The 19,045-nt window shown below is 35.1% G+C and overlaps 1 protein-coding gene across 2 annotated transcripts in view; it reads right to left on the bottom strand.

The window, feature by feature from the left end:
• The window catches only part of FNIP1 (folliculin interacting protein 1), a 155,602-nt gene that overhangs the window by 23,897 nt on the left and 112,660 nt on the right, over positions 1 to 19,045 (bottom strand). For both annotated transcript variants that reach the window (XM_043587069.1, XM_043587060.1), the window contains 5 exons: positions 18,612 to 18,747; positions 16,561 to 16,762; positions 12,297 to 12,382; positions 3,965 to 4,111; positions 2,687 to 2,856 (listed from right to left, as the gene is read on the bottom strand). In XM_043587069.1, the coding sequence (XP_043443004.1) occupies positions 2,687 to 2,856; positions 3,965 to 4,111; positions 12,297 to 12,382; positions 16,561 to 16,762; positions 18,612 to 18,747 (741 nt within the window). The remainder of the gene's footprint in view (positions 1 to 2,686; positions 2,857 to 3,964; positions 4,112 to 12,296; positions 12,383 to 16,560; positions 16,763 to 18,611; positions 18,748 to 19,045) is intronic.

Consider the following 19,045-nt stretch of genomic DNA (forward strand, 5'->3'; position numbering starts at 1 on the left):
AAGCAACGGTAGAATGGAGCAGAACTGGAGTAGTCACATCACATATCTGATCTTTCTTGATTTAAATCACATCCGTGAACAGTAACTTTTATTGCCCTACCGAGGACCCAAAACTAGCTTTTTAAAAGCCCATTTCCCCTTCCATTTCCTAAAGGGTTTAGTACTCAGAAAAGGCCAGAAAGGACCAGAAGAGTGAGACCTAACTAACCTAAGAGGAAAAGAAAGGGCAACACATTTAGCCATGTAGTTCATTTTCACTTTTACATCCATGTGAGACATAAACAGCCATTACATAAAAAAGGGGAGGAGGGGAACCTAAGAGTCATCAATATAAATTTCTGTATTTATGCTATAGCTCAAATTAGAAGACACAGTTGCCAAAGTACACTTAAAAATGGAGAATACAGTCATTAATTTAAATTTAATTCAATTTTAGCATGTTGTTTGCATATACACTTTAAAACTTAACCTCTACATTGTTTAAACATAAACAGGTCTCAAATAAATATATGCTATAAACAATATAATGACAATTCTTCCCCTCTGGTTAATACACTGGCTCTAATGCCATCATGCCACTATTCAAAACTACTCCTAAGGTTCCCACAAATTACCAAATAAACTGAACTGTTCTGGCATGGCAAATGAGACTTTCATGACTGGTTCTACTTTACTTTTCTAGGTTTATTTTCTTATAGTTACCCTTTTCCATCATTATTCACACAAAGTCCCACTTAAAGCAAACTACATAAAATGAAACACTCATTCTACTCAGCACTTTTAACATGAAGACCCCTTTTCCTCATGCTATGAACTTACCATTTCCCCTGTTATCTCTGCCACTCCAAAGCTTTCCACCCAAGCATCCTCTGTTGGGCAAAAGTAAACTTCCATAACTGAACTCTCACTCAACTTTTCATTTCTCTTACAGTTCCTCTTTGAATTATCCCCGTATTTGTTGACGATAATTTGTCATTGTTATTATTATTGTTCTATTTATTACCTTCAGTAATAAACTATCCACTTCTTGATACCAAGAACTACATTTCACCTTTCATACCCCCCAATATTCTTTGCACAGGACCTTACATATATCATGCACTCAATAAGTGATTGTAGAATTGAAAATAAATTTGATATGTCCAAATAAAAAAATACCACTGAATACTTGATTTGAAAAAAGTTAATATCCATATAATGGAATACTACCTAGCATAACAAAGGGATTGACTATGAATATATACAACATAGGTGAATCTCAAAGTAATTATGTTGAATGAAAAAAGTCAGACAGAAAAAAAAACCATGTACTGTATGATTCCATTTATATCTAGAATTGCAAAGTAATCTATGGTGACAGAAAGCAGACCAACAGCTGCCTGGGTATGGAAAGGAAGGTGAGTAGGGAGAGTAGGTAGGGAAAGGAGGGAGAGATTACATGAGGAAACTTTTGGAAGCAATGGGTATGTTTATCATCCTCATTTTGGTAATGGTTTCAGAGGCATTCATATTTTGACATATATATCAAAACTTACAAAATTGTGTGTTTTATGCATGTGTTGGCTGTATGTCAATTATTCCACGATTAACTAGATGAAAGTAAAGGAAGAAGGAAGAGAGGGAAGAAAGAGAAAAGAAGGGAAGTTACATGAATAAGTTACATGACCACCTGCCTGACAAGCTCACTCATCAACACAACCTAAGGGAAGTTTCTACCAAGTCATCAAAATGTTCTCATTGGACTCCTCCCCCATGCCCTAACAGCAACAGAGTAAGAGCAGGAGTAACAGCAGCCACATTTACCTCACACTGTTCTAAGCACTTTACACATATTATTTTATTTAATTTCCACAGCTTTATGAAGTATGTACTATCTATTATTATTATCCCCAATTTGTAAACAAAGAGACTACAATCCAAATGTGGTCTGCCTAACTCACAGCCTGTCCTTTTTTAAAAATTTTTTTTAAACATTTATTCATTTTTGACTGACAGAGCGTAAGTAGGGGAGGGGAAGAAAGAGAGGAAGACATAAAATCCAAAACAGGCTCCAGGCTCTGAGCTGTCAGCACAGGGCCTGACACAGGGCTCAAACTCCCGGACTGCGAAATCATGACCTGAGCTGAAGTCAGATGCTTAACCAACTGAGCCACCCTCACCCTGCCCTCACAGCCTGCACTTTTAAGCATCATGCTACAATGCCTGCCTAGTGACCGTCAACTAATCAACTATCTCCTCTCTCCTCAGTTATTCATTTTTTTAACACGGCCTTGCACTAATGGAAACATTTTCCAAAATTACTCAACAAAAAAACAAAAGTGGAAAACAGGAACCTCAAGGATTGCCTCTCAGTTAACCAGATTTAGTCTAGCTATCACAAGTGACTGTGATCCATGCTTCCCAGGAAAGTATGTAATGTAAAACACCCTCAAGACCCTGAAGTTACTAGTAAACCAGTCTTCATCCTGCTTCTTCTCTTGTTCCCACTGCAGTTCTATATCTCTAAGGAACAGATACCACTTAATATGGGGATAAGACATGAAAGGACAAGTAAAGAAGTGCTTTAGAATGGAGGAGGTAAAAGAGAACATCTTATTTCTTTATTTTTGTTTTTGCTATAAAGTAACTCCAGACAGTTACACAAAAGCCTAAGTATTATGCATAACGTAAGGGTTTTCAGACATACCTAGTTGTGCCCAAAGTGGGTTATATGGATGAGTCTTTGCCAACATGTCCACACTCTGAGAGGAATGTTTTTCTAAAAATATTTTTATAGGTGGTTGTCCATTTGGCATGACTGTTGGAACCCAGGCAAGATGATTGGTCAGAACTGCAGTAATGAGTGCTGGCAAGAATCTGAAAACAAAAACACAGCTATCATATTCCAAATTGCCTTCATTAGACCTAACGTAAAATGCAGCAAGAGAATAAAGTAAAGAGACTACACATTCTCATGTAGCCAAACAGCATTAAAAAAGGAGAGGAAAGAAGAAAAGAAAAAGAAAAGATATATCACCTGGATGAAAATAAATATTAACAAGGTTTTTGGTCGAGTAGGGGTTAAAAAAAATCCTTGAAATAACAGCAATATTCACACAGGGCTATTTCTGATCATAACTACAAAACAAAACTACCATTTTACTTGAAAAACTAGTTTCTGCAAAATTAATGAATCAACCAACAAGTCTATATATTTCCATATTACTGAATAGGAAAATGAAGGAACATTTTAAGCAAACTTTGTCTACCATCTAAAAGAATAAAACATCTAAATTATTCATCTGGATTCTAGGAATCTGATGTAATGGTTAGAAGAAAAAAGTATGATAAAAGATCACATTAAATATGTATCACTGGAATCCTGGCACTTCGTTTGTTTTTGTTTTGTTTTGGGTTTTTTTTGTTTGTTTGTTTTACTTATTTTCTATAGAATGAAACTGTAAGTGGATATGACTCACCAAAAAATGGGAAGCCGCAGAGAATTGTTAAATTGTCAGGAACTTTAAGTCCTTAAGTTAACACATAATTAAAGATCTTTTTACAGTTTTTCATTCATAATATTCTGTGGACTTCTATATCTTATCTCTTTTTTTAATATTTAAAAAATGTTTATTTTTCAGAAAGAAAGCACAAGCGGGGGAGGGGCAGCGAGAGGGGGACAGAGGATCTGAAGCAGGCTCCAAGGTGACAGCAGCCCCATGTGGGGCTCGAACTCACAAACCATGAGATCATGACCTGAGCTAAAGTCGGACGCTTAACCAACTGAGCCATGCAGGGCACTGCATATCCTATCTCTTAACTATCTTTTGGAATTCAGTTTTGGTTATTAATAATATGAAATAATTCCAAGGATAACAGTTAATTATTTCACTTTTGTAACTGAGTTTGATCAAAATATAGGTAACCACGTTATAGTAAATAATAACTAAGATAGATATACAAAAAGAAAGAGAGAAAGCCATACTGATTTTTGGAAGCATTTTCCATTAGAAATGTGAACTCCTTCATGAAACGATGGCAAAGCTGGTTCTTTTCTGGAGTCCCCGACATCATTGTAAGCCAGACAGGCTCTCCAATTCGTGGCATTGTATAAAGATTACAAATTGTTGTTCTAAAAAGAGGAAAACACATTATGAAATTCATAGTTCCCAGAACTACATACATACTCTTAAAGTTTATATTGTCAGGTTGGGCCTCACAGGTAGATTATAAAAACTTTCAAAAGGACCAAATCAATCAAGTCATTCCTTCTTTGTCACCAGCATAGTAACACAGGAATGCTCTGCACATGAACTCATATATGATGGTTCTGATGCAGTCTCTGCCCCTGATGACTGTGTGCTCTTGGGTTAATTACTTCCCTACTTTAGGCATCAGTTTCTGCCACCCATAAAAATGAAAGTATAGAACTTGGTTAATTACTTGGGTTAATTACTTCCCTACTTTAGGCATCAGTTTCTGCCACCCATAAAAATGAAAGTATAGAACCAGATAATTTCTAAAGCCCTTACAGTTCTTCGTTTGTAAGGTATATGCCATACTTAAATATAATGCAAATAATCAACAACCTAGAGGAGAAAAATATTCTGTATTGGATAATAGCTTATCCATACACCCACTCAAAACAATAGTTTATTGGCATCATATTGTTGCCTATGCTGAGACTCTTTAGTAGAGTTCTAAGGACACTATATCTGCACTCTGTATTTTATGACTCTCAATCTTCTGATGTTTTTCCTTGAATCAACAGAAGAAAGCATTATTGCACAATTATGATGACGCTTTTCTGGCTCTCTCTTGCATTTACTTAGACAACAGCTAGACCCATGAATTACACTCTCTCCTTAAGGCTTCAAGGACACCTTTAAAATATTAATCATTTTACTTCCACATTAATATCTATTCAGCCAAGTCCTATACACTCAGATTAAGCAAATGCTACAAAGCTGAGGCTTAAGAAACTAGTTGATCTTTTGGAAGATACAGAACTGTGTCCTACTTTCTACTCTCTACAACAGTGCTATGTGATAGAACCTTTTTTTCCACAGTGATGGGAATGTTCTGTATCTGTGCTGTCCAAGATGGCACCCACTAGTCATATGTGATTACTTAACACTTAAAATGTGGTCAGTATGACTAATTGATTTTAACTTTAATTTTATTTAAATTAAGTACCAAAAAACAATTCAAGTATCCACATGTGGCTAATGGCTACTATATTAGAAAGTACAACTCTAGAAAGTTATCTGAGATCTCCATAGGTCTAATACCTACTTCAGCATAATTCTTTTTTCTTTTTAATTTTTTTAATGTTTATTTTTGAGAGAGCACACATAAGAGAGTGGGGGAGGGGCAGAGAGAGAAGGAGACATAGAACTCAAAGCAGGTTCCAGGCTCCACAGTGTCAGCACAGAGCCCCAACACAGGTCTCGAACTCACAAACGGTGAGATCATGACCTGAGCTGAAGTCAGACGCTAAACCTACTGAGCCACCCAAGCACCCCAAGCATAATTCTCTAACACCTAGAACCCAAAAAAAGGAAAAGAATTATCTTGCCTGTATAAATTTTACTGAATCTTGACCCAGCATGAACACAATATATTACAATGGATAAAAGTGACAAACACAGGTCACATTAATGAGTTCTTGGTAGGGCATAATATCATGGCTGAGAACTTGAAAATAAACAAATGGAAAAGAATTAAAGGCATTTTACAGAGAAAAATATGATTCAAATATAAACTAGGAATAGCTGAAAATGTTTATTTTTAAAGCCTATTAAGGATGTCCAGGTAAGATGGAAAAGTGAGCACCAATGTTTATCCCGTTCAGTTCTGAGGTCCCAAATGAACACCCGTTAAGGATCCAAAGACAGATTAAAAAAAATCTTTTTAACTGTTTATTTATTTTTGAGAGAGTGACAAGAGTATGAAGCAAGGGAGGGGCAGAGAAAGACAGAAACACAGAATCTGAAGCAGGCTCCAGGCTCTGAGCTGTCAGCACAGAGCCTGACACAGGGCTTGAGCTCACAGACTGCAAGATCATGACCTGAGCTGAAGTCAGAAGCTTAACTGACTGAGCCACCCAGGCGCCCCAAGAGATAAATTACTATAGCAAATAAAAATGGGGAATAATCGGACTTAAAATTTAAATTATACATGTAATAAAATTCTAGAACATAAAACACAGAAAGGAATGTTAAGTGAAGTGTTAAGGTAGATGATGATATGGGTTACAGTGCTCACAGAAGGAGACACATACATAGCTAATCTCCTCCAATGAAACAAGAAGAGGCTCGAGACTGACAAATGCCTGGTAAAGTTAGGACAGGAGTTATAGAGGACTGTAAACAGGGAGACTAATTCAAGGTCCATAAATGGCTGATGACCCCTTTCTGCACCCCCTATTTTTCCACAGAATGACTAGAGACTAGAAGAACAGATGTAGCAACTGACTAGCCCAGAGAAATAACCTTGCTCAAAGCCTTACCGATACTCGAAGATTTCACCGTATGTAAATAGATACACAATGAATCTTGTGATATTAAAATTTAATGGGAAGAAGGGACAGCAATTAGGAGAAAAAAATGTCTTATATATGCTCCTTCAGGAAGTGATAATAAAAACAGGTTCAGAACCACCACCTTAAAGTAAAGTTCTCCAGTTTGAGCCTAATTATGTACAGAACTCCCAACCTGTATTTTAGTGCTTCACTCTCAGCTGTGGAAGGGCGACCCAAATCCTGATATAGAGGGAGAGCCTCCAAGGAGAGAGGGACACAACCAGAAAAACAGAAACACACACTCACAAAAAATGACTCCAGAGGAAATAGAAAATGATACATTCAAAAAAAGGAAAACATAAAAAAGACATAAAAGGTCAGTTCAGGAATGCCAGTTACTAACAAAAAGAATTCAAGACAGAGAAGACAGAGGAAAATAAATAATCAAAGAAAGTAGAAAATTTACCAGAACTCAAGCTAGTGCTAGAGCTATACTAAAGCTGAAGGGCCAACAGGCAGGTATAAACTCATGGCAGGAATTAGAAATGCTCCAAAATTGATAAATCAAGAAATATCTACAGTAAGTATACTGTTTAGTAATGTGGAGGTAAATAAAAGAAATAGGTCAGAGTGTTCTTGAGAAGTTAAGAATGGGGATGGGAAAGAGAGGATATGGTTCATTTCTTTTTCATTATTAGATTTCTCAGCATATTTTGTGTCTTTAACCATGTGAATGTACTTTCTGATGAAAAGAAATACTGTATAAATGAATGAATGAGCTGATCGATTAATTTTCCATGAGTTTCTTAAGCATATTAGAGACTACTACAAGTCCATGTGTCATTGGGCAGAGCCAGATCACTAACCTTGGTATAGTGGTCCACTGAGGGCATTAGCTTTAATGTTTTGATGCTTAAGACTAGGTACTACAACCTCAGAGTGTATCAAATGCAAAGAAGGCAAAGAAATTAATTATGCAATGGAGCTTCTCATTATACACAACTCTATGTTGTTACTAGCAATCTAGAAATAATAGTATTTTCTTCTCCTCTCCCCTAATGATTATGCCCTAATTTTCAGTGGTAAGAAAGGTAAGAATTTTTAGTTACCTGACCCCTTATTTTTCCTGACTGTCCCTAAAGAATGAAAGACTACCTTAGGTGGAAGTAAACTGTGGGCCTGATTTAGTTTTCTTTGATATGCACAAAGTCTAAGTGAGAGTCCAAGAACCTCAACTTTGCCAAATCGCTCTGCTAACTAAACATGCTTCTTGTCTGTCTAGGTATCATGGCTTCTGCATGCATGTGAATCATTTCCTTCCTCTTCCCAACTACCCCAAATTCATTAATCATCTGGTCTCAAATAATCACATACTTTAAAAACTACCTATTAATTTTTAATAATCATTTAATTTAAAAATTAAGACAGATTCTCATTATTTGCAGCAATGTTCTGTAAAGCCGATGCAAACAATGAATTAGTGAACAATGAATCACTTTACCTAGGGAAAATACATAGTTAGGTTCCTGTGAGTCTCTCATCACATTTTTGTCAGCCCTTCAATACATAACCTTGTTTTATGTGGGTTTCTGTTTACAGATACCTTATTTAATATACTATTGATTCATTTACATTGAATTCACAGCCAACAGCACTGTAACTCAGGTATTCATGAAGGTTACATGTATTTTGTCTGTAAGGCACATCACTGCCTTCTTACACTTAGGAACATTAGACAGCATTTCAGCAGTACACTCGAGGGTGATTTTTTTTTTTTTTTTACGTTTATTTTCAAGAGATAGAATGTGAGCAGGAAAGGGGCAGTTAGAGAGGGAGACACAGAATCCAAAGCAGGCTCCAAGCTCTGAGCTGTCAGCACAGAGCCTGACGTGGGGCTCAAACCCACAAACAGTGAGATCATGACCTGAGCCAAAGTTGGAAGCTTAACCGACTGAGCAACCCAGGAACCCCGAGGGTGATTTTTAATAGCAAAATCACTAACAAGAAGCACAAAATGAAAAAAAAAGTGCCTTTATTTTTATTTATTTATTTTTTTTAAATTTTTTTTCAACGTTTTTTATTTTATTTTTGGGACAGAGAGAGACAGAGCATGAATGGGGGAGGGGCAGAGAGAGAGGGAGACACAGAATCGGAAACAGGCTCCAGGCTCCGAGCCATCAGCCCAGAGCCTGACGCGGGGCTCGAACTCACGGACCGCGAGATCGTGACCTGGCTGAAGTCGGACGCTTAACCGACTGCGCCACCCAGGCGCCCCAAAAGTGCCTTTAAATAGATGCAAAAAGGATACTTGTTTATAGAATGAGAGCTGAAACAAGAAGGCAGAGTAATGCCTTGTTCAACCTCATCTAGGAATGTATCAGACTACTCTATTTTTTTTCACTGTTCTGCACATGTTACAAATGATCATTAAAACACTGAGTATATTTTGAGGTCATAAATAAATTTCAGCAAGTAGGTGAATTCACAAATGTACAATCTGTATGTAACAAGGATTAAATGTATATATTAAAGTACTAATGATAGACCTAACAAAAATTACAGCAGTTTATAAAGTATTTTTAAGATTCTGTAAGAATGCTTAACTGACTTACAGAGACTTTCATATCTGTACAGTGACTGAAGTAAAATAATCAAACTAATACAAAAGGAAAGGTATACAGTCATGACCTACATTTTCAATGGTTATATAATCATACATACTGTAAATTCTAGGCAATATTAAAATTCTAAGACTAGGCCTTTCGTACTACCCAATAATATAGCAATTAACTCACAGGTATTTAAAATTGTTTTGAATAAAAATTTTTATAACCAAAGAGCAAGATCAGTATTCTACTAGGAATGAATCTTATGACAATATTACTATTCTGGTAACCTCTGGATAATGGCAGAGTTTCCTCAGACCTAAAATAGGGACTCTTGGCCTTTTTCCACAAAGCTTGTGACTGCAGAGAAAAAACTATCAATTCAATAATGTAAGAAACAGTTTCTAGTGCAAGGGCAATGATTCACACTGCCTTGTAATAGTTAAAATGTGAAACTCAAAAAGAATATTACAGGATTCGTTTAGGCAAATAAGCAAAAGTTCTGTTCAAACATATATTTTTAATAATTCCAGTCTAAAGTCAACAGAACAACTCAACTGAAACAAAAATTTTTAAAAGTTATTAACAAAATACCCAATCATTAAGAGCACCTTTCTTTTACTTTAAAGGTATAGTATCCACTTCAGGAAAAGCAGAACTCTTAAGAATCTTTGAGTGAACTTTCAAGCAAATTACAGATTAAATTTAGAAACTGAGAAGATTATAACTTTTCATATTTCTTGAAAACCACTTATATTCATGACAAAGGCATATTTTACAGATTTCTCATAGAGAAATCACTCTAGAATTTCTTTGAGTATGCAGTTAGAGTAAAATTCTTCAGCTCTGTAAACAGAGATGACCAGAGCTACAAGGGAATGTGTGAAGAGCTAAGCTGTCGTAAACCAGGAGAAATGTATAAATAACCATGGTACTCAGCTGATAATATTTCAGGTTACAATGTTCAACATGTCTTGGTTTCAATAAAACAAAAGAACTTCTCCCATAGCACACATAATCTCTCTCAAGAATTTCCAAGGCCAGAAAGTCATTATTTCAAAATAATATTCTCAAATGTGGAGTATGACATCCTTTCTCAGAACTGTACAGCTGCAGTTGCTGTATGGTTGTACAATGAAGGCTTGCAAATATACCTAACATTGTAGTAGTACAGATTTGGTAATTTTTTTCCCTGAAAACAGTTTAACCTAGTAATTTCCACACAGATTGTGAAATAAAAATGTGAGGCTCTAGACCTCCTGATTCAAACTCCACAAGTCTGGGAAACATTTTGTTACATTTGCCTAGTGATCAGCTGAGCACTGCATTTTTCTTTTTAATTGGAAGTTTTTAATATAATTTAAGTTCCAAACAAAATCAATTTGAGTTTTAACAAAATCAATCATTTTTTATTTCAATTCATTGTATTCTTACATGAAAATATTACTTAAAAACAAGCTCACCAAAAAGAACTAAGATTAAACCACAAGATTATAGAATACTTCCTCCTCCATTCCCAGCACCTTGCCACCATATTGTATCAACAAAAAATTGCTAAAAGACAATAAACACAGTCTGAAAAGACAAAGAAAGCATCAGAATCAAACTGAGATCTAAGACACAGATTGTTCCTATCAGATGTTAGTATGTTACCATTTATATATATATGTGTATGTATATATGTATATGTATATATATATGTATGTATATGTGTATATATATATGTATATATATATGTATGTATATGTATATACATACATATATATATATATAAATTAGTAAAACTATCACCTCCAATATAATTTTCACTTGTGCAAGTTATTTCCTTCTAAGACAAAAAAAGAAAGAATACAGGTTGAAATTTATTTCTCTAATTTTTCTCTACACATTCCCTAACCACTGAATTTAATGAACAAAAATGGAAGATATTTAAACTCACTTTTAATGCCTTTTATCCTAAAAAACTATGGTAAATAAAAGATGAATGACTAGAAAATTTTATCCTTCTCAGCAGCTGAGACCAGTGGATGATTACTACACAACAGCTATAAAGTATACTCAATTTAAATAAATTCAAAACATGATAAAACATTCCATATTAGTTAGGTTATTTTTACCATGATTTTCTATTTAATGGTTATCTGTAATTCAATTTCAAATATTATACAAAAGATTGTTCAGGCAATTAAGTCTCTCATTTTGAGAGAGGTTAAAAAAACAAAGAAACCAGATTCACTTCCACTGTGGTTTACTTTTAACACAGTAAGAGAAAAATGAAGAATAAAAAAGTTGAAAACAAACACAGATTTTCTCTTACTGTCAAATTTACTAAATATACCACCCCTTAGTAATCTCCATTAACAAAAGGTATGTGGGTATATGTGTATGTGTGTGACATGCCTATAGTTTACCATAGCAATCCTGAAGTAGCACAAGCTAAAACAGGTTCTCACTTCAAAATGTGATAGTCCTTTTATTTATTTATTTATTTATTTATTTATTTATTTATTTATTTTCAACGTTTATTTATTTTTGGGACAGAGAGAGACAGAGCATGAACGGGGAAGGGGCAGAGAGAGAGGGAGACACAGAATCGGAAACAGGCTCCAGGCTCCGAGCCATCAGCCCAGAGCCTGACGCGGGGCTCGAACTCACGGACCGCGAGATCGTGACCTGGCTGAAGTCGGAAGCTTAACCGACTGCGCCACCCAGGCGCCCCTCTAAATGTGATAGTCCTTTTAAAACAACAATCCAGGAGACCCCTGCCCCAATATAGACCATTCAGTCATCAATGAACAAATATGAAGCCAGTTTTTCTAAAACAGATAAATAAACTACTGGTGATAATAACTACTGGTGGTACACTTGACCAGTCTCTAGGAGCCCAACAGGGAAGACAAAGCACATTTCTGCTGGAACGAGGATCTCCTCTTCATATTTGCTGTGTGTAATGGTTCGGTACTAAAAACGATCCCACTGATGAATCCCAAATGTGCCTGAATCCCTAGCCCATTTGACATTTAATAACATAAAAGCCCCATTGGCCTAGTGATTTATACACCCTCATCTGGCCATGGGACAAAGAAATTCAAAAAATTAAATTTTATTAGAATAAGCTAAAGAAACTAAATAAATCTTGCGTACACTGCTAGACAACTCTAAATTATGAAAAGCTGGAGAATACATACCTGAATTCATTTAGGGCATCAACTATTCGATTATATGCCAAACTCCTCTGACTGGCATCAGCAGATCTCCGGCTCATTTTCATAGCCTTGAAAGTAATGAAATAGTTAATTCTTACACTGATCACAGGCAAAATACAGAAGAAAAAAAAAGTGAAAGATAAAGTCACTTATTTCCACAACACTTTTCCATCAACCTTATCTAGAAAGATGTAAAGAAGGCACATATATTTACAGTGGCTTTACTGTACATACCCTTGATCATTAACAATTATAACAAAATTCAAAATTTTCTAATGTTAAATCTTTTACTCTGTCAAATGAAAGAATATCAAGACAAAGAGAAAATGATATTGACAGTTTCTGTATTATATAAAACTACTTTTTTTTTTTTTAACAAACAGAACAAGATACAATGATAACTCAGTAACAACAGCTCATGGCTTCCTCTAATATTTCACAGATAATGGCTTGTTAAGTAAGCCTTTTATAAAACCTAGAACATCAAGATTCTATTGAAAGATATCACAAGTTATTAGTAATATTTGCTTTCTTAAAACATATTTAGCCAAGGTTGAGAGGCCTTGCTTTAGGTGAACAAAAAGGGGATCCGGATTAGGATACAGATGTCAAAAATAACCTTGTAATTTTTTAGGCTTTTTCAAAGGGAATGTACTTCTGCATCACTTTTATGATTAAAAATCAATTTAAGAAATTTTAAACATCTTTTTAAGAAATCAGACTACTTTAAGGTCAGAAATCATGTTCATGTATACCCAAAAACTAAGTAAAACTTACTTATGTTTTCACAACCTGTCGACAGATTCCCAATTTATAAAAAAGTGAATATTCTTTAGCTAGAATTGAACACTGTTATTAATTTTACCAGCAGTACAGTATTAAGATTACATTACAGATCTCAAAAGGTAGCACAGGCTTCAAAATAATTCTCAAAGTGCCCAGAGACAAAACCTTACATAAAGGTATTCATTCATTAAGCTTTACCTTTTAGCTATAATAAGAAATAAGATGTTAAACTTGAACAAATATCCAAACAACTGTAAGTACTGTAATGTACACCTTTAGGTTATAAAATGGTCAAAACATTAAAACATTTAAAAAGTAATCTTTAGTGAGTTCTATATTGACTGAATATATCAAGTTTTATACAAAACTTCACAATTTTCCCTGTAACCCAAAATGTCAGTTCAGCCACAACTAAATATTATGCATGTGTACAGACTCTGGCAACAACATACTTTAAAAAAGGGACAGCAGCCAACTGAAGAAAATGCCACCAAGGTCTAACTTCTGAAAAAGTAAGTTGACAGACTTCATGTGAATAACAAACATCAGTGTACTCTCTAGAGGCAGATGAGCCTCAGTCATTGATAAGTTACTGAAATGCATCCTCTGCTTTCTAGATCATTCTTACTGGTCTTCCCCTCTACAGCCTCTTATTCCACTCTCTTTTAAAAAACATACCAGTAAATTAATATTCTAAAGCACAATTTGGAGATAGCTTTAACAACAAAGTCAAAACTTATGGCAAGCATTCTTTGAGATCTGGTTTCCATTAATTCTGCAGCCATACCATCCATGGCTGGTTGGTATGGTAGTGGTGGTTAGTTCCATATACCATCAAAGGGATTAATAATTTAATTATATCCACTGATATATTAGTTTAACTTCCTGGGAATGTCTTCCAAAAATTCACCAAGATGTTAACTACAGTGTAGTTATATTGTGAAAAAGAAGAAATAACCTAATAGAAATATTGTTACTTAAGGAAATCCACTAAAATATATTTAAGAATGATTTATAATGACATGAGAAATATGTATGTTACAATGATGAGTTTTTTTTTTTAAATGTTTATTTATTTTGAGACAGTGAGCATGCATGCACACACACATGCAGGAGAGGGGCATGGAGAGAGGGAGAGAAACAATCTCAAGGAGGCTCCTCACTATCAACACAGAGCCCAATGCAGGGCTCGATCTCATGAACCCATGAGATCATCACCTGAGCCAAAATCAAGAGTCAGACATTCAACCAACTGAACCACCCAGGCACCCCTACAATGATGGGTATTTTAAAATATGTACATAACAAAAAGAACATGTACGCATAACAATACCAATCAAGTAAAAGTACAATATATATAGAAATAGCCTGGGTAAGACTTTGAGCAAAAGGTTACATAGTTATTTTTGGGTGGCAAGTATATCTATTTTCCTTGCTATTCTACGATATCCAATTTTCAAAACTTTATGTTTAAAAATCATAAACATGCTTTAAGATGTAGTCCAAATGAAACATCTTCTCAAGAGGAAATAATTTTTCTTTCCTATGGACTCCTAACAACTTTGCTTGTCTTTCTTTTTTAGTTATTCTTATGTTCTATCTTGTATTCACAATTTTCTTACTTTATACAAATTTATCATACACACTAGCAGCAGCATGAGATACAAATGATCAGTCCTACCTTTTTTTTTTTTTTTAATTTTTTTTTTTTTCAACGTTTATTTATTTTTGGGACAGAGAGAGACAGAGCATGAACGGGGGAGGGGCAGAGAGAGAGGGAGACACAGTATCGGAAACAGGCTCCAGGCTCTGAGCCATCAGCCCAGAGCCCAACGCGGGGCTCAAACTCACGGACCGCGAGATCGTAACCTGGCTGAAGTCGGACGCTTAACCGACTGCGCCACCCAGGCGCCCCCAGTCCTACCTTCTTAAAACACTTCCTTCACTTGGCTCCCCCTAAAAAAGTACTCTATCTTGTTTCTTCTTATTACTTGAATGGCCAATCCCGTTTCTTCTGTGGGTTTTCTCAACTCTTCAGATTTTAACTGTTGAAATGCTACACAAATCAAGTCTAGGATCTCCTTTACTTTTTTTTAATCCCTCAGTTTCACGGCTTTAAAGATCATCCATACACTGATGACAGTCTAGCCTGGAGCTTTCTCCTAAACTCTAGACTCATATAATGTCCAGGAGGCATTTCAAACAATCAGCTGACTTTCTTCCACCGAAACTGTTCCATCTTAATCTTTCCCATTTTAGTACTAGCAACTCCATCCTTCTTACTGCTTAAATGAAAAATCTCAAGCCAACTGCTCTCTTTCTCATACATCAGCTAATTCAGTCAATCAGCTAATTTCATTAGCTCAATTTTCAAAACATATCCAGAATCCAACCACTGCTCACCAATTCCATCACTAATTTGGTGTACCTGCCATCTCTCACCTGGATCACTGCAACAAACTCCTAACTGCAACATCCACGTTTGACCCTAGAAATCTATTTTCCACCAGCAATAAGAGTAATCCTCATAAATAATGTCATTCTTCTGCTTGAAACTCCAATAGTTTCCCATCTTTCTTAAGAGTAAATGTCAGTGCTCTTACAATGATATCCTAAAAGTCCCTACATAATCTGATCTTACTTTTAACCCAGCCACTTTGGCCTCCTTACTTTGCTCAAGCATCTAGATTACTCTTGACACAAAGCCTTTGCCCCTGCCTGGGAAATTTTTCCCTCAGATAGTTCTATCTCACTTCTTCCATATCTCTGGATCAAATGTCATTTTATCAGGAGCCTTCATGACTAGCCAATAAAAAATGAGCAATAACTCCACCCAACATTCCTTATAAACCTGTTTTATTTTTCTCCACGGTATTTATCATCAAAAATCTTATCTATTAATTTATTTGCTATCTCATGAGATCAAGAGTGCTGCTTTTTCCCCATATTATCTTCAGTTACTAGATTACTGCTTGCCACATTATGGGCCCTCAAACATTTATTAAATGAATGAATGAATGACTTTATACCATTTATTAGGCAGTAAGGTCCTTTTTTTTTTTTATTTTTTTTTTTTTCAACATTTATTTATTTTTGGGACAGAGAGAGACAGAGCATGAACGGGGGAGGGGCAGAGAGAGAGGGAGACACAGAATCGGAAGCAGGCTCCAGGCTCCGAGCCATCAGCCCAGAGCCTGACGCGGGGCTCGAACTCACGGACCGCGAGATCGTGACCTGGCTGAAGTCGGACGCTTAACCGACTGCGCCACCCAGGCGCCCCGGCAGTAAGGTCCTTAATAACAGTTGAAATCTATATTGCATCTCCAGAGCACTTGGTAGGGTACTTGCACCATGGCTGTTAGTTTTTCTGCCAGATGAATAAACATAATACTAAACCAGGAGAGTAAGATTCAGAGGAAAATAAAGGACATTAACAAACCAGCAACATGACTATGCTTACCTGTTCTATTGCACTCTTTAGTTTGTTCATGTGGCTTTCAAAGAGAGGAAAATGTGAAAAAAAGAATTCATTAAATTTGTTATTTTCATCTTCATCTTTGGATAATGAAAAGATTACCCCAATTGCAATCTTCTTTTTCCTCACAATTCCTGGATTAGGGCCACAGCTTTCATCTGACAGATTAAAGCTTTCTTCTATAGACCTTAAAAATAAATGTTTTTTTTTAATATAAAAAAAATAATAATTAAATTCACAATTTCATCTCCTTGCTAATTTAATGTATACAAGTTAAAGGTCTTCTGCTGTTTTATCAAGTAAATCTAAAAATGTATCTCAACTGTCTGTGAAAAATCTACTGGCTATTCCTTCATACTCACATTTTTATAAAAAATTTTAACAGAGAGTCATATTGGGAACATTTTTGTTTAGTTAGAAGTCACTAAAAAAAAGGAGTTAATTCCCAATTCATAATCCACCTAAAATGCCTTAATTTTAAGGTTATAAATGACCAGAGTCATTTATATAATTCACTGTTCTACGATCTACTTGTATCTCCTTCTGATTTCAAGAGTAAAATTTAAAAAATCAAGGACTAAAGGGAGTAACTAAAACAGAAAACAAGAAACTTTATTTAATCTACGTTGTACTACGTACATTAATTTTATACTATGTTTAATCTAAGCTGTATTTGACATAGGATTAAAAAAAATCTTTCAAGAATGAATTAACTTGTCTAATTAGAAACATGAAAAACTGAAATATCAAAACATGGAGTACACTGAACAAACACCTAAAAAGAAGAGTTACAATTATAAAACTTTTAGGAAAAAACATAGGGTAAAAGATTTATGACACTGAATTTGGCATTTATTTCTTGGATATGACACCAAAAATACAGACAACAAAAGAAAAAAGATAAACTGGACTACATAAAATTAAAAACTACTGTATATCAGAATGAAAAGGCCACCCATGGAATGGGAGAAATTACTGCCAACCATGTGTCTCATAAGGGAATAATATTAGAATATATAAAGAACTCCTACACCTCAACAACAACAAAACAACCTAATTAAAAATGGGCAAACCACTTGTATAGATATTTCTCCAAAAGACAGACACATGGCCAATAAGCACATAAAAATATACTCAATATCACTAACCATTAGGCAATATTAGGGAATATTACTGCATTAGAGAAATGGAAATCGAAACCACAATAAGATACCACTTCACATCCATTAGGATGGCTATTATCAAAAAAACAGAAAAATAACTACTTACTGGCAAAAATGTAAAATGGCAACTGTAGAAAACAGTATGACATTTCTTCAAAAGCGTATTCAAAGAATTACCATATCACCCGAAAATTCCACTTCTGGGTATACCCACCCCCAAAATTGAAAGCAGGGACTCAAACAGGTATTTATACACATATGTTCATATCAGCATTACTTGCAAAAACCAAAAGGTGGAAGCCACCCAAAAGTCCATCAACAGATAAGTGAATAAACAAAATGTGATATATACATACAATGGAATATCATTCAGCCATAAAAAGAAATAAAATCCTGATACATTCTACAACATAGATGAACCTTAAAGACATGCTGAATGAAATCAGCCACACATAAAAAGACAAATATTGTATGATACCACTTATATGAGGTATCTATAGTAGTCAAATTGAAAGAGACAAAAAAAAAAAAAAAATCGACAGAGGAGGACAGGATGCTAAGGGGAAGGAGGAACAGGGAGTTAACTGTTTAATGGGTACAGTTTGGGGGGATAAAAAAGTTCCAACCATAAAGAGTGATGATGATTGCAAAACAATGTGAAGGTACACTGAACTGTATGCCTAATACTGGTTAAAACTTAAAACTTGAATTTAAAATATATTATATTTTAAAAGTTTCAAGGCTTAAAATACACAAAATACAAGCCCAGGCTCAAAAACAAAAACAAAAACAAAACAAAAAAAGCCTTCAGAACTGTGTTTAAGGAACTATTCAATTTTATTACTTTATTATAAAGTGACGATTCCAACTTACCATCTAGGAAATACCCCATTCTCCAAACTTGTTGTTTGGCTGCGTCGCCAACGTCGCTGGTAACTGCTGGCACAACTTCGGGTAAGTGAGGAGTTGGGAGAGGGAAACGGTGTAATAAGCAAGCTGCTGAGAGATGCTGTCAGTCAAAATAAAAACAAGTATAATATAAGCATTTAAAAATATGTCAATAAAAACTGAGCAAAAATATAAATTTCTTTTTAACAAATTTAACAGTAGTGACTCAAATTTTCCATTTTGTTTCGTGAGTTTCTTAAAAATTTCCATTAAAAAAAATAATGTCATTGTTGGAGCAAAGTCTAAGAGCAGAAAAATCATATACCAATAGTGTGTTGGCAAGAGACTCTGAGACATTCCCCTTTTTATATTCTTACCCTCACTCCACCCACTTTAGAAGAAAGGGCTCATTTAAAACA

Source organism: Prionailurus bengalensis, chromosome A1 (assembly GCF_016509475.1).
Source record: "Prionailurus bengalensis isolate Pbe53 chromosome A1, Fcat_Pben_1.1_paternal_pri, whole genome shotgun sequence".
In the NCBI taxonomy this organism is placed as follows: Eukaryota; Metazoa; Chordata; class Mammalia; order Carnivora; family Felidae; genus Prionailurus; species Prionailurus bengalensis.